Here is a 22,701-nt window from a genome sequence, read left to right on the forward strand (position 1 = left end):
GTGAATCCTCGGTTGGCTTCTTTGAGGAATCCATCTCCGATTTATTGCTGAAATATCTCGTTGTATTTCAGTTTGTCTTCCATTTGGGTCTTGCCCAGCAGCCCTTGCAGCCGTATCATCGCGATGTTCCGGTTGGATTCGATCCTGCGATGGCCGATCTTGATGGGGAACAACACCATGTATCGCCCATCGTCTGCCCGCAGAATCGTCTCCTGATAGGCCTCCAAATATGCGGGTTCTGCTTTTTAATGCGGGGTTACCCCCATATGTTCTAGACTCCAAAATTCTTTGAAGTCCGTCATCGGTTTTTGCACGTCTATTGCTGCGGCTAACACTTGTTCTTCCACTTTATTTCTTTCATCTATCGTACCGAAGATCAACCAGCCGACTTTGCTTGCACATGCGACTAGCCCATTTGCGCCTGGGATGGTCTTGTGCTGCATTATCGACCAGATGAAATCGCAGCCGACGATGAGATCGAACTGGTTGCCTTGTTGCCCGGTTCTGTACCAGCCATCGGCTAAGTCTTTCCCCTCGCCTATCAGGCCCTTTGACAAATCCGTCGGGGTGACTTTCTTTGCGTTTGCAAAGAATTTCCTCGCAATCGCTTCGATTTTTAGAGTCCGAACACTGCATGGTTTTTTCCCGCTTTGTTCCGGTCTCTGAACCCGTTGACCGCCAGATATTCCGCCCTTTATTTTCTCCGCTCCGACTCTGTTCGCCGTGTCCTGACGGACGAACGTTCTCTCGCTTCCAGAGTCAATTAAACCGACTATCTTTACCCGGTCTCCGGCGCTGCCTTTAAGGTAGGCCGTGAAGGTGGGAAATACTCCCGTCTTCGATCTTGTTGAGATCGTCAACGTGGTGGTGTCTATCGTCACCACCTTTGGAGCTCTTTGAGAGGAGAATTCTCTGTTTCCTGCGGGAGCTGGCGCGTAACCGCCACCCCGTGGTCTAGCCACGCATACGGCAGGGCTATGCTCCGTGCTTCCGAAGTGTCTGCACGGAATTCGCGAGATGCAATGTTCCGTCCTATGAGATCGGGCCAGACACTTCAGGCACCGACCTTCTTTCTCTGCCGCCGCTCTTCTCTGAGCTGACGACCCTTGGTTGCAGTTATGGTGTTAATGTATCTTTTGACAGAACAGGCATGCCATGCCTCTGTTCCCGTTATTCGTCGTGGTAGCGGCTGACTCTGGCACGGGCTTCCCGCTACCGCTCGACGCCGACGTCTCGTCTTCTTCTCTATGTTTTATTTCCCTCTGCCGGGCCTTCAAAATCTTTGAGAACGTCGGTTCATCATCTTCCCACCTATCTCTCCACCGGCTAACCAACGCCCTTGGAAAGGACGCCAGTAGGTCTGGGGCGAGATAGGTTTGATGTGTCCTTGTATCTACTCCAAGGTTGTTTAACGCCGCGACGCTATTTGCCAGCCCATCATGGAGTTTTTGCCACTGCGAAAGAGCGGAAGTCTCGCTCAATCAAGTGTTTGTCATCGCCTTTAGTTCCGCCAGATAGTGCTTTTCAGCCTATCTTGGTCTCCGAATCTATCGGTCAGTAATTCCATCGCCTTGCGGTATTGATTCGACCCGTATTGCAGGTACGAAACCGCGTCGGCCACCTTTCCTTTTAAACAGCCCCGAAGGTACTAATATTTTTGCTCATTTGTCAGCGTGTTGTCGTCGTCGTAGGTCGCCCAGGCGGCTTTCCAACTCCCCTACGCTGCAATGTCTCCACTTAACACCGGAAGGGGTAACGCTGGTCGATTCACGAGTGTCGTGGTCGTTGGTGTAGGGTTTCGTTTCGAAGACTCCACCAACTGTTCAAACACCGCTATCTCGCTCAGCGCTACATCTAGCTGCTCGCGGTCACTCGTTCTCTCATCCGCCATCGAGATTCCAGCCAGCTTCCATGTTAATTCCACAATTCTGTCATATCTGGAATGTGCCTTGAGTGTATTCACTCGGCGTTCTTTCCTGTCTTTCGACGTTCTCACAATGTGTCCGGCACCCATCAGTTCTCCCATCAGGGTGTCTCTTTCGGCCGTCAAATCATCCCTGGTATCACAGGAGATTTTTATCACCGACGCGCCACTTGCGTGACGGCTTCTCGCCGTCACTGTTTCTACCGAGGAGTCTCCCCCCGTCTCGGGGGTCTCTCCTTGCTCTATCACTCGGCATCGCCTCAGCTCAATAAGGATATCGTCCTTGTGTTTTTTCATCGCCTTGGAGGTTTCGAGTTCAACCATTCTTTGATGCGAAAACGTGATGTTCGCCCTTTGCTCGTGCATCTCGTCTCTTAACGTCTTCATCATGGTTTCTATTGCCGTCGACTGTCTCTGCTGGAGCTGCAACTCTACTTGTGGCAGTAACACGCCAAGACGGCGAACTTCCACTTCAAGCGCTCGCACCCTTGCATCGATCGTCGCTAGCGTACCATCTTGTCTGTCAGTTACGGTCTGAGCTTCTTGGCTCAACCGTTGACATTCCTTCGTGAACTTAGCGTCGACTCTTTCGATTCAGCCGTTAAGGCTGGCGATGTCATTTTTCGCCTCGTCCAATGCTACTTCTTGTAACGAGAATCGTTCGTCGGACACCTCCGTGACCAATGCCGCTCGGGTTTTGCCTGACTTCGATTCCGCCATTTCCTTTTATAATTTTTCTTTTTACCAAAGAATGGGGTCAGTTAAGACGCGATATATCGGTTGAAAATATTTTTATTTGCGTTTAGCAGCAACGAGTAACAACGAGTATGCAGAAGTTTTTATGCCGAAGCAACGAGTAACAACAACGAGTATACAGAATTTTTATGCCGAATAAGGGCTTGTAGGGGATTTTAGCACGGCGTCCTCGTCGTCCGAGGTGTTGATCCCGTGCTTCTTGAACTGCTTTGCGAGCACCTTCTCTGACGAGGATGTCCTGCCTCGGCCCTCCTTGCTGGTTTTAGGCGTCAACCCGGGCGCCTCCGTCCTCGACCATGACGAGCCGCTACGCGATTTTGAAGATTTGGAGGACTTCGAGGATTTGGAGGACCGCGCCGGGGTTACTAGTAGAGCTTCGGGAGCCGGGGCGGATGGTCCGGGCTGATAAGGTGCGTCTAGGAGAGGTTGAATCTGCAGTACCGCCGGCCGCACTATCGGTGACGGGACGTAAGGCTCGGGGGTCTTCGCTGCAAGTCTCCGCACTGTGGAGCTTTTTGCGAGTTCTTCCTCGCGCTGTACAAGGGCTTCCTTCTCCCTGCGCAGGAGACAAGTTTGCTGTAGGTAAAGCGCGGTCTCTGCGGCTTCTTCCTCCTTTCTCTGGGCAATCAGTATGGCCAATGCGTGTTCCTCCTTCACCTTTTGAACCGATTCTAGCCGGTCGTTCAAGAACTTCAAGTCGGTTTCCGCCGGTCGGGCGTAGGGGGCGAATCTGCTGGACGAGGTGGTTGGTTTAGCTTTAGCCGGAGCTGAGGTGGGCGAGGGAATGGCTCCCGTAGGCCTAACCGACGGAAGACTTCTCGTGGCACCACCCGGTCTAGGCCGACCCACAGCGAGTGAATATTGTTGTTCTCGAGGGCTCTCTCGAACTGGCGGTATACCGACTCTTCGGCGGGCGTACGGATATTGTCCGACACTGCAATCAGAGAGAAAACGAAAAAGATTTTTAATTGGTTGAATTTTTCCTAAGTCCTTAGTTTTTTCCTAAGTTCTTATCGAAAAGATTGAAAAATTTTCTAAGTCCCAGCTGAAAAATATTATTTTTCGGCTGAGTCCTAACTTTTTTCAGAGTCCCAGAAAATTGTGTTTTTTCCAACTTTCGAGCATTTTAACACCGGGATTTCCGGTTCGAAGGACCAATTTCAGGAATCTTGTCCCGTAAGGCCAGATTACTGCTGGCGCAGAAGGTCAGTCGGGTCTTACGGTGGTAAGCCTGCCAGACTGTGCGCCTTTCCTTCGGTTTAACTTTTATCTGTTGCCGTAGCACTTATTAAACGACTACTGCGTTCGCCTTTATCGGGCTTGCGCTGTAAGTCCGGTGACGGCTATTCGCCTTTATCGGGCTAGAGCTCGGTCAAATCCTGTTAAGCCTTGTCTGGCTTAACAGTGTTCACGGCCGCTGAGTATTACTCGTTGCGGTTTGATGAGAAGTCTCGGATGGCTGCTTCGTTCGCGGGCTGGCACGTCGGTGGCGGCGGCTGGCAAGCTGGAGGAGGCGGCGGCAGGAGAACTTCGAGCGTTGCTGAAACAGAACGGATTACTGGAGCAAATGAGGGGACCTTAACGCGACAAGTCGGTGAGAAAAAGTGAGTGTATTAACATGGCACGACGGCCCCTTTTATACACAGAAAAACTACACCGTTGTCTAATTTGTCCGGCCGTCCGATCCTGGAATAGAGGGCACCGCTGCTGATGATTGCCGGTTATCGATCAGTAAACCTCCCGATAACCCTGCGGGAATGAAACCTATATTCTAGTGGGATGAACTCTGCAGGCTCCGCCTCAATGAGTTCAGCCCTCACGTCATTCCTTTCACCCTCAACAGGTGTCTCCATATATATGGAAAAGCACACAGGCAGTTCCAATAGCACAGTCTCGAGCTCCAGCCTCCTATCTACGGCTCTTGCGAGCCATAGGCCGTCTTAAGTCACTTGCTTCCGCTAATAGACTTCCTTATCCTCGGTATCACGGCACTCCACCGAGGGTGACTCGTCTGAGTCTAGCCTGCTTCGGCCAAAGGGTTGTCACACGGACGAGGGCTATGAGCTTCGTCCGTCGGAATTTCCGACAGTTTCCCCACCAACGTCACCGGAGCGATGAGACCCAAGGGGTCAAAGGTTTTCAGCGTTAGGCTAAAATGCTTCCGTTTGGTGGGTCTGTCACCAATTTCGCGGGCTTCTCTAAGTACCTGCGTCGGATCAAACCGAAATTTGTCCGATGCTGGATCCCAGATCACCCCTAAAGCCTTCGTGGCTGACTTGATCTCTGCTGCCACATTCATGACCGTTTCCTTAAACTGGACCTCCGGCAGTCTCTCAATCAATTCTTCGCTGTTGGAGGTCAATTTGCACAATTCCATCTTTGCAGCCTTGAATATCGTATTCGCTTCGCGAATAATCTTCACCGCTTCTTCAACATTGGTCTCACCCCCTAGCCAGTCGTCAACGTACAACTGCTGTTGTAGCTGTCGCACGGTCTCGGGGTATATTTTCTCGAACCCCTTCAGGTGCTTGAGGATGACGGCCTTGAGAATGAACGGGCTGCATGACAACCCGAACGGTACTCTCCTCCATCTGTACTCAATCAGCCTGGGCTCTGTTTTCCTAGGATCATCGACCCAAATGAACCTAATCAGTCTCCCGTGCTTCGGACGGATCTCCACTTGGGGAAACGCCTGAGTAATATAGGCTGTCCAGGCTATCCGATTTTGTCGGAACCGCAACAAGACTGCCAACACTTCCGGGTTTAGATTCGGCCCTGTCTCCAAAGCATCATTGATGCTAGGTCTGTCTTTCATATGGGCTGACCCATCGAACACCGGCCGAATTTTCGTGGTCTCCGCGCTTACTTTGGTCACCGGGCGGTGAGGCAATTTGTTAGCCACCATTTAAAGATTTGTTCAATCTTTATGTCGGAGACTGCCGACTCAGAAATCTAAGTGTATATTTGTATATTTTAATTTCTTATCTTTTCTAGGCCTAACACCGGAGTGTCAGCGTTTTTCTGTTTGTATTTCTAGGCCTAGCACCGAAGTGCCAGCGTATATCTATTTGTTTATTGGCCAACCTGTCACCTTATCGGGTGACAGTATCAAGAAGAGTTTTGCCGTAGAGTACGGAAAAGGAATGCGGTTATTGCCGCGACACAAGCAACAAATAACTGAAAGATGAAGAGAAGTAGAGAATATTTAATAATTTACTAATTGAATCTTGATTGCAGGAACGACGGCGTTGACAGCGTGGAACAAGGCGTAGATGGATCTAGGAGAGCAGCAACAGCAACAATGGTGGAACTCCAACAGCAATCCGCCGGAACGAGAAACAAGGCAATGGCGGGACCACGCAGCGACAGCCGGAACAAGTGCAAACAAAACAACAATGGAAAAAGACAATCAAAGCAACTATACCAATAAGTAGACGAAGCCAGGAGATCGGTGGAAAAATAGTGTGGTTACCGAAAAATAGGTGCAGTTACCGGCGAATTCTCGGTCTGCTTCTTCAATAAATCCCTCCCTGATATATTGCTGGAGTATCTCATGATATTTCAGCTAATCTTCCAATTGGGTCTTGCCCAGCAGCCCTTGCAGCTGTATCATCGCTATATTCCGGTTGGATTCGATTTTGCGATGGCCGATCTTGATGGGGAACAACACGATGTATCGCCCATCTACGGTCTGCTGAATCGTCTCCTAATAGGCTTCCAAGAATGCAGGTTCTGCTTTTTCTTGCGGGGTTATTCCAATTTGCTCTAGACTCCAAAATTCCTTGAAGTCCATCATTGGTCTTTGAGCGTCTACAGTCGTGGTTAGCACTTGCTCTTCCGCTTTACCGTTTTCACTTATCGTGCCAAAGATCAACCAGCCGACTTTTCTTGCACACGCGACCAGCCCATTTGTGCCTGGGATGGTCTTGTGCTGCATTATCGACCAGATGAAGTCACAATCAACGATAATATTAAACTAACTGCCTTGTTGTCCGGTTATGTACCAGTCATCGGCTAGGTCTTTCCCCTCGCCTATCAGGCTCTTCGAGAAGTCTGTCGGGGTGACCTTCTTCGCGTTTGCTAGGAATTTCCTCGCAATCGCTTCGATTTTTATCTCTGGGGCGTCCTGGCTCAGTCCCGTAAGCTTGAGTCCCAATACCGCATGGTTTTTGCCAGCTTTATTCTGGTCGCCAAACCCGTTGACCACCAGGTATTCCGCCCTTATCTTATCTGCTCCGACTCTGGTCGCCGTGTCCTGAAGGACAAACGTTCTCTCGCTTCCAGAGTCTATTAATCCGATTATCTTTACCCTTTTCCCGCCGTTCTCTTTGAGGTAGGCCGTGAACGTGGGCAATACTCCCGTCTTCGATCTTGTGGAAATCGTCAACATGGTGGTGTCTATCGTCACCATCTTTTGAGTTCTCTGAGGGGAGAATCCTTATATTTATATTTCATTTTCCATTATATTCTATTTTCTTTGATGCACAACTAAGAATTTGAATTAGACAACCGTAGCGCGGTTAAGTCGTCCTTCAGAAGGCGGCAATGTGGTACCAAACTTTGCAAAGACTGGTACCACAAGGAATGTCTTCCAAAAGAACAGCATTATGCCTTTCAGGAGTTTTTAAAAACCCCTTGGAAATACCCCAAATCCTTTTAAGTTTATTACATGTTTTATTTGCATTGTTGTACCAAGCGTTTACCTAGTTAAGAAGTAACCATGTTATATAAACTGTCCTTTACTTTCATATTTTGAATAATGCATATGTTGACTTTTAAATACTATTTTTAGTTTGAAATTTAATATCAGATATGGGCATAGAGTCCGCAGATACCAGTCCGCAGTTTATCCTGTCCGGTCCGCACTTTCAATCGCTCCATGTACGAAACGGTGGGCCAGGATAAAATGCGGACGCGGACCGCGGACTGCGGACAGGATAAACTGCGGACTTTCACCTGCGCACTGGCCCAAAATTTTTGACAGCAGTCCGCAGTTTCTCCACAGGGTAGCTGTCCGCAGTCCGCGTATTATACGGGCCTACGGGGATACAGCATCCACATGTCTATGCGTTGGTAAGGCAGAAAATTGGTAAGTAAAGTCTTCATTTCATAATAGTATTTAACATTAAAATTTTATAATATATATAGCAGCAAAATTTGACTTGTTTTTACAGGCATTGAATTTACTCTAGTCAAGACAGATCAACCTAGTTTTTGTCATGCATTGGCTGTTGTTCGATAACTCTTGCTTTTTAAAAATATGTATGCATGCAACAATTCCAATGAATAAAAATAAAAATGCGCACAGCTCTTAGCAGCTGACTATTTTTTTTTTTTTTCCTATAGGCCAAATCCATTATATTTTATTTTCTTTTATGCATAACTAAGAATTTGAATTAGACCACCGTAGCGCACTTAAATCGTCCTTCAGAAGGCGGCAATGTGGTACCAAACTTTGCAAAGAATGGTACCACAAGAAATGTCTTCCAAAAGAACAGCATTATGCCTTTCAGGAGTTTTTAAAAACCCCTTGGATACCCCAAATCCTTTTAAGTTTATTACATGTTTTATTTGAATTGTTGTGCCAAGAATTTACCTAGTTAAGAAGTAACCATGTTATATAAACTGTCCTTTACTTTCATATTTTTAATAATGCATATGTTGACTTTTAAATACTATTTTTAGTTTGAAATTTAATATCAGATATGGGCATGGAGTCCGCAGATACCAGTCCGCAGTTTATCCTGTCCGGTCCGCACTTTCAATCGCTCCATGTACGAAACGGTCCGCATTTTATCCCTAAGTCCACGAAAAATCTGTCAAAAAATTTTGGGCCAGTCCGCAGGTGAAAGTCCGCAGTTTCTCCTGTCCGCGTCCGCATTTTATCCTGGCCCCGAAACGGTCTGCATTTTATCCCTAAGTCCACGAAAAATCTGAAAAAAATTTTGGGCCAGTCCGCAGGTGAAAGTCCGCAGTTTCTCCTGTCCGCAGTCCGCGGTCTGCGTGCGCATTTTATCCTGGCCCCATATGACTCTGCTTCAAGCAAAAAAGCCAAAGAGCATTGAAGTGACAGCTTGTCAGCACATTTACAGACGAACATTCCTTTAAATTACAATATCCCTCTATTTCCCATTGTGCCAAAGCTTTATTTCGTACAGGAACGCTTTTATATTTTCACAGGTGATATCTAAAATGAAAAATGAAAGTTAAAATTAAACGTAAGTCTTCCGATGTTTTCGTCCCCCCATCAGTTTTAAAAGTACTTGACACTCTCCTGTCTATCCTGTTTACAGTTCATATTATTAATTCAAGCTTCTAACAAGTTGAATTTCTCAAATTAAACCAGTTTTATTCAACAAATTTATGTAGGTTGGGGTGGTGTAGCAATCTGGAAGTGGAATGGTGTAGCTGTAGATGACCAGTGTAGCATTTGTAGGCAGCCTTTTGATGGTTGTTGCACTGAGTGCAAGTATCCTGGCGAGGATTGCCCACTTGGTATGCTGCTTTTTTAGTATTTCAATTAAATAGAAACTGAAATTTCTTTATCTTTGTGTTGCAGTTTGGGGTCAGTGCTCCCACTGTTTCCATATGCATTGCATTATGAAGTGGCTCAACTCCCAGCAGGTTCACCAACTCTGTCCAATGTGTCGCCAGGAATGGAAATTTAAGGAGTGAAAACTGTTAAGAATGTCTCTTCCAGGATTGCCACCAGTACCAAAAAATCTAACCCTATTCCTAACCAATCCACCAAAACGTAACATAAAAGCTTGAGATGACTCTGTTCTAGTTCACTTAATCTTTTTTGTGTTGAATGCAATTACAGAGACCCCTAAACCCTCAACTGTTAACCAGGCTAAAGCAGTTCGACCTCTTCCCCGAACTCCTCCTCGGGACCCTCCACCTCCTCCACCCACTACAGGCTCTCTCGGTAGAAAGCCTTCTACCCTTGATACGAAATTGGCGATTCTCAAGAAAGAGATGGTAATCGTGCCAGGAAATTATGGAAATTTTTGATTTGATCAACTTTATTTAATTTTGTTCTCCCTTTCCTCATTGTTGCAATAGGCTGGGCTAAGACTAATAGACATGCAATTGATGAATCAGTTGTGGTCACTTCAGCAGTCGATTCAAGACTTGAAATGCATCATGAGTACATCTGATATGTCACCCCAGTCGGCTGTTGACCCTTGGGAGCTCAATCACCATGAACATAACGAAGATTTTTGTCGGAGTCCCCATCGCTTGAGTGCCGTTAACGAAAATGAACATATTTCATCATCAACCTCTTCTATTTCGTCGGGTAGTGGTGAAAAGCCGTGATTTTTTTTTCTTTCCCCTTTTGCGTGTGAACCATGGAAAATTGCTGTGAAGTGAAACAAATGGAGCGTGAATTGCCAGAATGGATGACTAAAACTTCAGTGACACAAACTAGAGATCGCAAGCCGTCTAATGCTGCAGTGGCATCGGGCAACGTTTGTGATCGAAGATTAGCTTATTTGATGAGCCCACGAGAATTGCAGCAGGTCGCCAAGGAAATTCTTGGTCTAAACTGAATGTTTTGTGGGAAATGTCGACGTACCCTTATTGATATTGATTCCAATCGGTCATTTTCTTTTTTTGTAATACTGTTTTTCGTTAACATTTATTCATTGGGTTTCGGTGTATAGAATGGTCCCGTAACAACAAGAATGAGGGGAAAATGAATAAATTTCAATTTCACTAGCCATTTAGTTACTTGAGCAACTTTGAATGAAGCCATTCTTCTGTTAGTTCTTCAAGTTCGCGAATCTCGAAAACTTTGGTTAATTCAGCCACTTTGACTAGTTCAAGCTTACTCCCAGCATACATCATCTGAAGCTCTGTTTTTGAATCTGTTTTGCATCCCCAAAAATGTAAGCAACGTGATGTAGGATAGAACTAATGGAAGTACCACCTTGTGGACTGCTGAAAATGAAGCACATAGGATAGGATATCCTCCCATCACCATGATCGAGCTTGAAACTGTAGACAATAAAACGAGGTTGATGTTCAGGCAGAGCTTCTCTCAATTCATCTACATCAATATCCTACAGATGTCAAAATTGTTATAGTTATTTGAAAATAGAGTTTAAAAAGTTATTTGAACCAGAGAAAGCAGAAAATCTGGAAAAGTTACCTCGAGTTCTTCTTCTTTGAAAATCAACTGTTTTTCTCTGTCAACTTTCACTAAGGTATATGGAAGAAAAATGAAGAATAATTAAAGTTTGTTATAAAGGCCTACAGGTGTGAGATGTTTCTCTCACTTATAATGGCAGCGTTTGTAGTGGATTTTCTGAAGCGAAATTTCCTAAGATCTTCTTTGAGAGTTGGGTCAATATCACAGACACTGACATTTTGAGACTGTTTGAGAAAATAATATTTTAGTATAAAATAAAATATGGAAATTTGAAATAAAGTACGGCTACCATTTCAACACGACGACTTTCGAAACCTGATTCGAGATCGAATTTGACACAGTAAGAACGAGTAGGATGGGTGTTGGCTCCTAATAAGCTAGTTAGGATATGCTGCGTGCATGTTGAACGCCTACTAAACGCATGCACGGGATAAGCAGAATAACAACTACCATAGCCACACAAACCAAGAAAAGGAAAATTTGGTTTCTCAAGTTTTGTAGGTGCTGTCGCTCTAGGCTTCGCAAAGGCCATCTAACGTTCGATAAATCCACCAATTTCAAACAGAGCGAAAATTACAGGTCTTTGTATCAAATCATTTATATTATCACCTCAAAAAGACATTTTAGCCAACAAACATCCCTCGTTCTCCATTTAATTTCATAAAATTTTCATTAAAACACAATAATGTCGAAGTCGGGATAGTTTTTTGCAAAAAAGGGTGGCAAACTACCGAGCGGTACAGTTCTCACGCTTAGCTGGCCTTCCGAAGGCACGACAATCAGATCAAGAGGATCGGGAACGATGCCCAACCGCCTGAGCTCATCATAAATGTATTCACCATCAGTGCTGCCAATATCGCAAGTTGGCATTTGCCCGGCTGCTTTGACAGGCCGGTTGCAAAAGTGGTCTATGCGACGACCGTCGATCATTTGTGGCATTTTTCCACTGAGGAAAGGAAACAAAGCCACGTGAAAACCGTTGATAATGACATTGAAATCGGCTGAAAGTTTTGATTTCAGGGGTTTGATAGCGCCACGCTCCATTCCCTGTTGATTCGTGTACACCGCGACAATCCATCGTGTCGGCAACGGATAGAGAGTGGACATGACTTGTGCCACTTGTTCAGCAACTTGTTCTGTTGTAGATTCGCTGCGTATTTCGCCCAACTGGCGTTGGAAACATTGCTCAACGACTTGGACGTTTCGAGCTAGAACTCTGACGTTACGTTGTCCGAATGCGGCTCTCCTTCGACTCATTTCTCTAAACCATGTCGAAATTCCAGTAATTAGTATATGAATGTCTGCATAATCTGAATCGAGAAATGATCGGCTTACTGTTCAGACATTTTTCCTAACACAGCGAAATGATTAAAAGCCAACGATCCGCTTTCGATAAGATCATTATATCGCTTCACTTTTTCCGAGACATCCATGACGTCGCACTGAAAACAATTATGAATTACAGCAACTGATTTTAGCTTCATGCTATATATAGATGAATCCATTTACTTTCAGACCGTCTTGAATGTTCTCCATCAGATCAGCACCCGCCACCTGTTGACCGAGTAAGCCTTCCATTAATAGAATAATGTTTCCATCAATAAGTCGCGCTCTTTCAAGCCACAAAAGTTCCTGGAACTGCGAGACTTCTGCTGGACCTTGACGTCCTATACCAGACATCATGACACTCATGTCGTGTAGGGCTCGTGATATAGAGTCTTCTGCTTTCTTGTAATGCCCCAGGTCATTGGGCCGGATCAGATCTTCTAATTTTCTCACTCCATCTAAAATGTCCTCTGCAGTGGCCGGTTGTGGCAGGATTCTTCGGTCGATGGCTTCCAATACAGTCAAGACTGCGGACGTGACTGAGATTGCAGTTAAAATGTTGCCACCGACATCGACTGGAGGAGATTCGTTAGTTTCCTCATTTTCATCTGTTGTTTCAGGTGCATTGGCTTCAGTCGGAGCTTCCGGCTCCTGTTTAGTTAACTCGCTTTCATTGGCCAATAGATTTGCGGTCGGGTCTTGGCTGATGACGACATTTACTGTTTGACTGGCGCAAAATAAGAGCACGAGGATCGCCGAGGTCGTTATCAAAGGTTTCGGCATCATCTGAATTTCAAGCAATAACGTGGTTGGCTGTTCCGTGAATGTCCTTTGCTATATGTATACTTAAATATGCTGCATCTAACATGCAGATATACGGATGAGACGTAAAGATTTTAACTGTCAATCTAGTTACCTGAATGCAGATTATATTCAGAGGGTGACACTAGGGTAGTATGAGAATGTTGGGATTCAACGATGGACTTTGTGTGGTTGCGAGGAAACAGATGAGGACGTTGTCGATCCAGGCCGGCACAACCCGAACTACAGAGAAAACGACTCAAACGAAGGGCTACATTTCGATCTTCGTTTTCATTTCCTCTTTCTTCTGGTTGGTCAAGCCAATGACCTTAGATGACCCGATACTTCCTTCTTGCTCTCGTCAATATATTTACAGGTGAGGACTTTATGGAGAGAAAAGGTATAGAGTTCAACGACTTTGATGTTAAGAAAGGTCATGTCGGTAAAAAAAAAAGGCTCGATGGTATTAAAGAATTATAAAAGTAGATCGTATTGCTGGATCTGTTAAAAGAAATTTACCGTTTAAAGCTAGATTTCCTTCGTACATGTCCTTCCTGACAATATTTTCAATTGTAGTTCATGAGGGTTAGGGTTTGTGACCTTTCTACGTCTACTACAAATCTGATTGAATTCCAAAACGATATACTAGTATAAAGCGTCTCGAATAATGCAGGATGCTGAAAACCATGGTGCATCTTCTCGTTGATATCCTTAGAGTGCGAACGACAAACTTAACTTTGCTAAAGAAAATCATAAACTGTCACTGTTGCACGTGAACTGCTGGTGTAAATGAATTGAAGCCTGTAGCAGTGAGGCAAACTTACCAACAATATAGGGACACTGACTTGCAATATGTAGCTTATTATTACGCTATAAAACGAAAGAGGCTCTCTACTCAGCACTGCTAATATATGAACAAGTGCAACACAATAATTCTAATTTATCTATGCAAGAAAATTTTACAGAGTTGTTTTAACGAAATTGGAAACCAGCAATGACCAGGGGCCTGATAAGTGCCATTTTTGAAAAAAGGTTGCATCAGTGAAAACTTCACAATACGTGAAGAAAGCCTGCTGTTATTGTTATACAGCCAGTGTAAATGGGTTTATCCTTCGTGCTATGTGCATATCAGTCACACAAGTTGCTTTTGACATATCTTTCTCATTTATTTGTGGGATTTTAGAACACGATACAAGGCTGAGTCAGAATAGCAATAAATAGGCACAAACGAAGCAAAAGCAACTGACAATCGTAACACGTCATCTAGATATATGGGTATACTCATCACGAATCTCCCAAACTTTGACATTTAAAATTGTAGAGGGTCAAGTTAGAAGACGATAATATCAAAATCGGGGTATTTCTTGGCGAAAAACGGAGGTAAACTGCCAAGAGGTACAGTTCTGACGCTCAATTGACCCTCGCTCGGGACGACAATGAGATCCAGAGGTTCCGGAACAATGCCCTGTCGCCTCAGCTCATTGTAGACGTATTCACCATCAGAGCTACCAACGTCACACGTTGGCATTTGACCGGCTCCTTGAACGGGTCGGTCGCAGAACTCGTCAATGCGTCGACCGTCGATCAGGTGAGGCTGTTTTCCCTCTAGAAAGGGGAACAATGCAACACGATAGCCATTGGCCGTTTTCACGTTGAAATTGGCCGACAATTTGGGTTTAATCGGTTTGATGGCCGCACGTGAGATGCTGGACGTTTCCCGCTCGTCCGTGTAAACAGCGACGACCCACCGCGTTGGCAATGGATAACGGGTGGCCATAACTTGGGCCACCTGTTCAGCAACTTGTTCTGTCGTCGATTCCTCGCTGCGTATTTCACTGAGTTGACGTTGGAAACATTCGCCAACAAGTTCTTCGTTGCGTGCACGAATTTTAACGTTGCGTTCTCTAATGGCCGCTCTCCTTCTACTCGCTTCCCTGTTTTCCGCGGGATGTTTCAATTTCATTACTAGGCACAATGGGCTTTACAACGATAAAAAAGATGAGGACTTACAATCCAGGCATGTTTCCTAGTCCAGAGAAGTAATTGAAAGCTATGGACCCACTTTCAATCAAATCGTTGTAACGTCTCAATTTTTCGGAGATTTGAATGGCGTCGCACTGCGAAACACAAACGTCACAACGTCAAATCCAAGACGAAACATCATCAAAAGTCAGCGTCATTGACTTACTTTGAGATTGTCTTGAACGTTGTCCATTAGATCAGATCCAGCAAGTTGTTGGCCGAGTAAACCTTCCATCAGGAGAACGATGTCTCCATCGAGGTACCTGGCCCGATCGAGCCACCACAGTGTTTGAAGTTCGGACGCATTGTTCGTCGTCATGACCGTCATGTCGTACAAGGCCCTTAAAATTGTATCTTCTGCGTCCTTGTATTGACGACCATCATCGGGAATCGCCAGGTCTTCCAGTTTTCTGACCACATCCAGTGCGTCCAACAACGTCGTCGGTTGCGGCAAAATTCTTCGGTTGATGACTTCTGCGATGGTGATGAGTGAAGCTGCGATACCAATTGACGTGAAAATGGTTTCAACTGGGTTCGCCTGATCGTCTGGTTGCCCCCTTGCTACGCTCGTTTCATCTCGAAACAACGTCAGACCGAAATCTTGGCTGGAGACGACGGTTCCCTTTCGAGCGGTACAGAACAGGACCAGCATCAGGATCCATGACTTTACCGTGAACGGCTCCTGCATCTTCTATAGTTTGAAAAAAAATAAAATAAAAAATAAAAACTTTAAGCCGTTGATTTATACGAATAATCGCAGATTGAGACGGACACTAAGGCATTCAGAAAAGAGATTTGAAATTGCACAAATAGCTTAAACATATACCTGAATGCAGTTTGTACTCGATCAAGGACACTAACAAAATGTTTGAATCAAACTTTGTTTCGAGACCAGATGAAATGGTGAACGTGCGAGGATACAAGTGAAGACGGTCGTTGATTCAGTGCGGCACAATCCGAACTGAAGACCGCAAGAGAAAACGGCTCAAACGATATACCACATGTCTATCCTGATTTCTTCGTTTCTGCTGGTTGATGGTCGAGCCAACGACCTCACATGACCTGGCAGAGGCCCTACATACCTGTACGGAGAGCCATATATATCGACAGGTAATGCTTCCTGCCCCATGTAGAACGAAGTACAAAGTTCAATAACATTTGGTTTGAGAAAGGTCAGGTAGGAAGTAGTTCCAGTTTCAAGAGTCTTAAAGAATTATAGCGCTATAGGCTATAGTATCATGTTGTATATATGCATGTAGTGTCTGGCCAGTTTGATCTAAATCAAACTCGCGATTCATCTGAATTTATTGGGGGTTCTAACAAAGCAATCGAGCTCAATAAAACATCCAAGGGTGTATACACACGCAATGACACAAATAAGTCGAAGCCTTAAACTTCAGAATTAAGCTTGTTTCGCTTATTCACGATTTTTTAAAAACTATCGTATATGAAAAATACGAAGATTTTGAATACTCATTTGAACTTTATAATAAGAGATAATGTTCTTGATGTCACACAAAAAAACCCGTCCTTGGTACATCAATCGCGGGAAAACCATGATTCCATGCCTCATGCTAAAATCATTTGATACCTTTTGACATGACCCTGGTGTTTGCTTTCTCTTTTCTAAGAGTTTGTCGATTGCTTGTCTATTAAGTGCTGATAACTTGTCATTGACAGTTATATTCGTCATTGAAAAATAATCCGAACGTAAGCGACAAGCAAAAATAATTTTTTGGTAAACAACAACAGATACAGTCAAACGATGAAATAGCGCTGATATGGAATATACAAATCAAGTTTTTTGATGAAGCAAATGAGATTATCGATTTAAACTCATCTCGTATTTCTTTGCTGGTGACGTGATGTGCATGGACCGACGAAGATTCCTGGAATCTTACCGTGTTCACAAACAAGACACCCAACACACTCTGTAACCCCTAGTGTTGATTGACATATCTTCATGTATCCATGTACTAGTAACTTCTGACCCCAAAAACGATATCAATTTCATCGATGCTCGTGCATCGACATGTTGCCATAACATGCACACAGAGGCTATCGGATGTCATCGGATCCAGTACAAAAAGGAAGACGTCTTCCAACGAGTGTCGACTAGTTTGTCGAAACCTCTTTTCGGCCAGCCGCAGTTCCAAAATCTGCTACAATAAGTACCGTAACGATTCATATCCTTACTATACCGACGTAAATAAGGTAAGTGGTTTCTTTTCGTATTGACAAGTTGCACAATTTCTCGCAATCTTTTCTCCAGATAAAAACGGCCGACTCAAATCGATCAGAAGCAACCATGAGGCTCACAGCAGTCGTATTCTTGGTAATAATGACAATCGTCACAAGCAAGGCTTTTATTCTGCCCGGCACGCCTGAACAGCTGACGATAATGGACCACGAACAAAATCAAGAAACAGCACTAGCAGCCGTCGGCGAACAAGGACTGGAACATTTAGGCAAACCTATCACCAGCATGCCTTTCGCTGGCACGATTGGTCTCCGCATTTATCGCGTGCAGGGACGGAAAGGCCATCACGGCAGCAGGTCCTTGTACCAATTTACTCCGGCGGCCATTTTGGACATGTCAACCATAACGCAGTGGTACAGCGGCGTCAACAGCCAACATTTCGTCGGCTTCCGCGTACAAATGTGGAACGAGACTATCCAGCAAGCTGTGGCTTCTCATTTGAGTCAACTCACCGGAAGGAAGATTCGTACGTATCAAGTGCAGTCGGTCCCTTTCGATCGCGTCGTACTGAAAGCGCACAGCGGCGATGACGAACGTTACCAAACGGCTTATCCGTGGATTCCGTACACTGAAACTGTGGGCTTCAGTTTGCCGTGCTACGACAAAATCGAATGTCACCAACTGGCCGAACAGTTGAAAAACGAACCCCAACTGTTTGATCGTTTCAGACTGGCTTACAGCATCGACAGCAGACGACGCACAGAAACCAAAGATGTCAAAGTAACGCAAGACATGATGACGGAGACCAATCCGTTGTTCAGTCAAATTAGCAAACGTTTCAGCAGGACAAGCGAAATATTGCTCACCGTCAACGATGCTCAGCGTCTGCTATGGAACGCCGTGTCAGACATTGTCCGACACAATTTCCAGGATGAACCAGAAGCCGTGATTCCAAGGGAATCCCACAAAATCATCTTTGATCAGTTGGAAAAAGCCATCGTGGCTGCTAAAGTAACAATCTCCACGGCAGAAGACGCCAGATGGAGCACTGTCTATTGGGAAGATCCCGTCAGTCGTCCCGACGCCATTGCCAGGTCACTCAACGAACGCAAACGCCAGTTAATTCGTCACGATGAACTTGACAGCCATTTCGGCAGTCATCAGCAGACGATTTCACCTGAAGACTGGAAAAGTCAAACCCAGGAAGCCATTGACGATCTGTACGAGCAGAACAAGGATTTGGTCACTTTCAATGGCGATCGATTCGTCCCCAAACCCATCCAGCTGTACAGGATCAAACTGGTGGCCCTTCGGGAGCATCGCTTCTGGAAGGATCTGGATCATATTGAAGTGCCTTATCATCCGCGAGTCGACATGACTGGACCTATTATTCACGATGATGGTTCCACTTCTTCCATGGCACTTGTTTTACCTTCATCGTCAGGTATTATTGCATCGTTTCCAGTTCATTTTAGATTCATTTTCGATTGCTTTTTCGTGCCAAACAGATGTGGATGACGATGACTTTCGGGGGGAATCTGACGATAAAAAGAGTGTTATATCCCGATTGATTGCCGGTGAAACCTTAATTGTAAGGTTGAAGAATGCACGCACAGGTGAATATTTGTACCCTGGTCGCGACGAATTCTCACAAGACGCTAAACGACGCCGAGTATTTACGTGGCGCAACAAGGATGAACCTCTTGGCCCATGGGCCGAATGGCGTCTCACTGGACTATGGAGAGCTGGCATTTTCCGCGTCCGATTCACCAGTTTGCGTTACCCGGGAGAGTATCTTTATCCTTCGGCTGACGAATTGTCTTACGACAAAGAGCGTCGTCGGGTTTTCACGTGGCGTCAGAGCAGTAATCCAGAGGACGTGCACACCTGGGCTGACGGTGCAGCTGATTGGCTATTAGACACTTATCGTGTCAACACGGAACAATTTACCAACCGTTACGCCCTGTTCAACCCGAAACGACGAGAATATCTTTACGTTGCTCCCGATCAACTAGCCCTCGATGAGACACGTCATCGCGTCTTCACTTGGCGTGGTGCCGAAAACGAAGTCTGGGCCGGACTCAAGAATCAATGGGATATTGAAGTTGTACGCTCATTGTAATGTCAGCCCTCTCTTCCATTCGTTTGATTCGATTTTTTTTTTTTCAACCCATTTTTAATACAGTTTTTTTTTTAAGGTACAACAAACAGTAAATGTAGGCTACTTGGATTGTATAAAGCCTGCCAAAATTATCTGCCACGCGTCTGTGTTGAGATGAGTTGAACTTTCTGATGTCGTCATTTGATTAAGCTAATCATCTTTCGATGTTTATCTTGTCCCAATATTGGGATAGTTACATCCTTGTTGCGCGGTATGGGACGTGAACACATGCGCTGACTTCGTGATTTTTATAGGTAGACCAATACAGTTCAAGGCTAGATCGCCAAGATAGCAGCAAAAATTGACGTTGAGATACTGTTTAGAAGAAAACGAAAAGAAAAAAAAAAAATGCTGTTCGACATTGGAATGTGTGTTTATTTTCAAATGAGGATAACGTTTCTGACCAATGTGCGCTTTCCACCAAAGCGGAACTCAACAACGCATTGGTACGATACATACAGTTTCTCAAGACTTTCTATTTGTAATACATTATTAGAAAAAGTCAGGAAAAAACAAAAAAGGAAAGGAAAAGGGAAACAATATATCGAGGCACAATCTATATTGGTATGTACATTTGAACGAAGGCACTCGTATTCTGTGCACATTTGGTAATCTTTTTTTAAAGGCTTTTTATTTAAATATTAAGATTTTTTTTTTCTTCTCACTACGACGACACGGATAAATCTAAATTTCAGTATGAAACGTCGGTCTTTCGATGTTGAGAAACCGGAAGGCGGCCGGAGCAAGGCAAACAACGTCGATGCCGATGGCGGCATAGGTCAACAATTTGCTGCCTAATTTCACGAACAATTCCACATCTTGTGCGTCCTCTTTTGTCAACTTGTCTCTATTGCGTAAGGTAGAAACGACTCTTCTCATAGTAGCGTACGACACAGACTTGGCAACAGCCCGCGTTGCCACTACTGTGATTAAGCCAATGATTGTACGCAGAAGGCACAGACCCAGCATCTCGTATGAGGGCCAGATGATGGAATAAGGCGGTTTGATAGGTGGGCCACGAATAGAGCCCATCTGGAAACAAATCCAGCCACCTAGCTGTAGACCCATAGATGAGCCCAGAATAACGGCCGTGTCCTCTTTGGCAGACGAGAATTTAGAACCAGGGTACAATAACATTAGGGTCACCGTCGTCGTGATCAGAAGGCCAGGAGCAGCGGGGTGAGTCAACAAGAAGGCGTCGAGGGTGTCGACTAGAGGCAAAAGCACGGGCAAAAGTAAAGCGGCAAGAGCCAATCCACCAAGTATGTCCTGGGTGGAAAGAACAAGTTCGCTATTAGCTTCAAGTCAAATAGCATGTACATAGAAAGGCTAGATCAGGAAAGAAAACTTACAGCTACGGAATGCATTCCCAAGTAAAGCCGGCTGGTTGAGACCAAGACACACCAGGTGAATGCAATGGCAACGCCGATGTATACCGGGTACTCGTAACGATTGGCGGTGAGCAGAATGACCGAGAAAGGCACTGTTACAGAAACCATGGCGTGAGTTGAAGGCATGCCGTATTCCAGGGCCCATTTATTCTCCATCCTGATAACTGGTGGACATTGGGGTCTTGGCCAGCAGACAATATCCTTCAATGATTGCCCTGTTTCAAATAAAGATTGAATTCCAATTTTTCTAGCAAATGTTTTAGGGTAAATACCGATGAACATGGAAAGGGCCCAAATGTTGATGATTCGTCTCCCGACTGCTCCATCAATGTTCCAAAACCAGAAAGGAAACACAGAAGCATAGAATATCTCTTCTCCAAGGGTTGTTCCAAATTTGAAGATCCAGTACCAATAGTAGTTGTGAATAACATAGTGTTGTGGATCCAAATCAGATTCTGATGATTCTCCATCACTACTGGACGTACTCACTTCTTTTACCTGTAGAATGAATAAGTGAGCAGCATATTTGGCTACGATTTATAATGCTACCTTACTTTATCGGTGGGCGTAGAATGGCCATTTGTTGTTGCACATTGGGTGGAATTTTTGAATGTTGGCGATTCTTTCCTCTCGAGACCGAAATGGCGTTGAATATTGGCGACGTGTATGGGTTCGTTCAGATACAAAATCCATTGCCAAATAAAGTTGAGCATGATTTCTGCCTTGCCGAACGGTTTTGGGCGTGACTGCGGGCCACTACAGTAAATATACAGCGAGATCCTGAACGCGCACGAACACCACTGTGGTTAATTTCGTATGTTTCGCTTGTCAGCTGTCACGGCAAACACTAGTGCCGATTTTATTAAGGCTGGCCTAGTATACCTCAAGCCGCCTACACCTCTCCAACGGTCGACCGATCCATCTTCCTTATCGTCAAAAACTTCTGTGGGCCAGGCAAAAGACAAATTAGTCGTCCTTGATGTTGACGCAGATAATCAGTCCCTTATGACTCACATGATCCGATGAGATAAAGAGCATATTAGTTAACTCTCAATCTTGTTTAGTCACAGTCCAAGTTCCAACAAGCAAGTCAAACTTGACGCGTCAATGGTTACGAAACTATTCATGGCGTCTTTAGTTAGTAGACTACCTACGCTTATTTTAAAATTGTCGGATTTCTCGCCGTTTCAAATAATGATTGAAATTTGGCAGTTACGCCGGGGATGTCAAAATTTAAAAAAAAATTTTAGAGTAGGTTGCTAGGCGATAGGTGCGTATAACAGACAGAGACATACAAACGACAACGATCCGTGCAGAAAAGATTAAACGGCATACATACGAAGCCAAAAGCTGCATTTGACACATGAGGAGTAATCTCGTCTTCCTCGGTGGCTCTGAAATTGTATCGTATTTCAGTGCTATAACGCCAATCACTTGCGATAACACTAAAGATTTAGGCGTATGTGAAATCTTGCGACATCACATAAAAGTTAGACCACTTATTTAGGCTTTGAATCAATCATTCCATTTCAGTAGGTTACCTTCGTCTGTCAATTAGTAACAAGATAGAAAAAAAAAACCTTTTCTAAATACGACCTTGCAAAGTTTTGAATGGATTTGAAATCGCCATCTTTGTTGACCAAACCTGTTCATTTGTCGCTGTAATTTCGACCGTCATTCACTGTTCAGGTTTTCTAAGCAAGACGTAAGCAGATTAAGTGAAATGCTATGTTAGCAATGAACTTTTGATTTTGTCGAAAGTCTCACAGACAGCTTTTCCCTCCGTGGTAATGTTGAAATTGTTCAGAAAATGCAATCGAACATTGTCCAATAGAGCTGTAAAATCAGGAAAAGGCTTGATGAAATCATCCTTCTGAAATCCATCTGAAATGAAAAGGAATGAGCACCTTTTTTTCACGAACTATTATAAGTCTTTTTCTCTTGTAAACGATTCATTTTATAATT

At 44.7% G+C, this 22,701-nt stretch overlaps 6 protein-coding genes and 1 long non-coding RNA gene across 9 annotated transcripts; 3 read left to right on the forward strand and 4 right to left on the reverse strand.

Moving 5' to 3' along the window:
• Positions 1-7,582: 7,582 nt before the first annotated feature.
• Positions 7,583-8,897, forward strand: LOC123475500. 2 transcript variants are annotated; one of them, XR_006650622.1, is made up of 2 exons: positions 7,583-7,769; positions 8,366-8,897. It is a non-coding gene; the product is annotated as an uncharacterized LOC123475500 (long non-coding RNA). The 2 variants fall into 2 exon arrangements; XR_006650623.1 differs by having other exon boundaries at positions 8,384-8,897.
• Positions 8,898-9,367: 470 nt separating this feature from the next.
• Positions 9,368-10,404, forward strand: LOC123475589 (leucine repeat adapter protein 25-like). The gene is made up of 3 exons (XM_045178464.1): positions 9,368-9,434; positions 9,504-9,661; positions 9,746-10,404. The coding sequence occupies exons 1-3, from the start codon at positions 9,368-9,370 to the stop codon at positions 9,998-10,000; spliced, it is 480 nt and encodes a 159-aa protein (XP_045034399.1). The 3' UTR covers positions 10,001-10,404.
• LOC116928378 (glia maturation factor beta) lies at positions 10,304-11,382 on the reverse strand. Its single transcript, XM_032935460.2, has 5 exons — positions 11,125-11,382; positions 10,963-11,059; positions 10,836-10,885; positions 10,614-10,746; positions 10,304-10,551 (listed from the first exon to the last, which is right to left on the reverse strand). Exons 1-5 carry the CDS (start codon positions 11,365-11,367, stop codon positions 10,412-10,414), a joined length of 663 nt encoding a protein of 220 aa, XP_032791351.2. The 5' UTR covers positions 11,368-11,382; the 3' UTR covers positions 10,304-10,411.
• A 21-nt stretch (positions 11,383-11,403) lies between these two features.
• On the reverse strand, positions 11,404-13,244 carry LOC116928370. The gene is made up of 3 exons (XM_045178224.1): positions 12,345-13,244; positions 12,171-12,277; positions 11,404-12,096 (listed from the first exon to the last, which is right to left on the reverse strand). Exons 1-3 carry the CDS (start codon positions 12,945-12,947, stop codon positions 11,508-11,510), a joined length of 1,299 nt encoding a protein of 432 aa, XP_045034159.1. The 5' UTR covers positions 12,948-13,244; the 3' UTR covers positions 11,404-11,507.
• An 863-nt stretch (positions 13,245-14,107) lies between these two features.
• Positions 14,108-16,911, reverse strand: LOC116928371. The gene is made up of 4 exons (XM_032935452.2): positions 15,811-16,911; positions 15,151-15,675; positions 14,973-15,079; positions 14,108-14,896 (listed from the first exon to the last, which is right to left on the reverse strand). Exons 2-4 carry the CDS (start codon positions 15,670-15,672, stop codon positions 14,293-14,295), a joined length of 1,233 nt encoding a protein of 410 aa, XP_032791343.1. The 5' UTR covers positions 15,673-15,675; positions 15,811-16,911; the 3' UTR covers positions 14,108-14,292.
• Positions 16,912-16,985: 74 nt separating this feature from the next.
• On the forward strand, positions 16,986-19,437 carry LOC116928363. Its single transcript, XM_032935436.2, has 4 exons — positions 16,986-17,198; positions 17,257-18,628; positions 18,693-19,302; positions 19,383-19,437. The coding sequence occupies exons 1-4, from the start codon at positions 17,001-17,003 to the stop codon at positions 19,396-19,398; spliced, it is 2,196 nt and encodes a 731-aa protein (XP_032791327.2). The 5' UTR covers positions 16,986-17,000; the 3' UTR covers positions 19,399-19,437.
• On the reverse strand, positions 19,339-22,608 carry LOC116928372 (sphingosine-1-phosphate phosphatase 2). Of its 2 annotated transcripts, XM_032935453.2 has the most exons (7): positions 22,504-22,608; positions 21,751-22,430; positions 21,619-21,679; positions 21,291-21,516; positions 21,009-21,234; positions 20,698-20,951; positions 19,339-20,614 (listed from the first exon to the last, which is right to left on the reverse strand). In XM_032935453.2, the coding sequence occupies exons 4-7, from the start codon at positions 21,447-21,449 to the stop codon at positions 20,030-20,032; spliced, it is 1,224 nt and encodes a 407-aa protein (XP_032791344.1). In that variant the 5' UTR covers positions 21,450-21,516; positions 21,619-21,679; positions 21,751-22,430; positions 22,504-22,608; the 3' UTR covers positions 19,339-20,029. The 2 variants fall into 2 exon arrangements, with proteins under 2 accessions (XP_032791344.1, XP_032791346.1); XM_032935455.2 differs by lacking the exons at positions 21,619-21,679; positions 21,751-22,430; positions 22,504-22,608 and having other exon boundaries at positions 21,291-21,597.
• Between the last annotated feature and the right edge of the window lie 93 nt (positions 22,609-22,701).

The sequence above is a fragment of the Daphnia magna genome, linkage group LG8 (genome assembly GCF_020631705.1).
Source record: "Daphnia magna isolate NIES linkage group LG8, ASM2063170v1.1, whole genome shotgun sequence".
In the NCBI taxonomy this organism is placed as follows: Eukaryota; Metazoa; Arthropoda; class Branchiopoda; order Diplostraca; family Daphniidae; genus Daphnia; species Daphnia magna.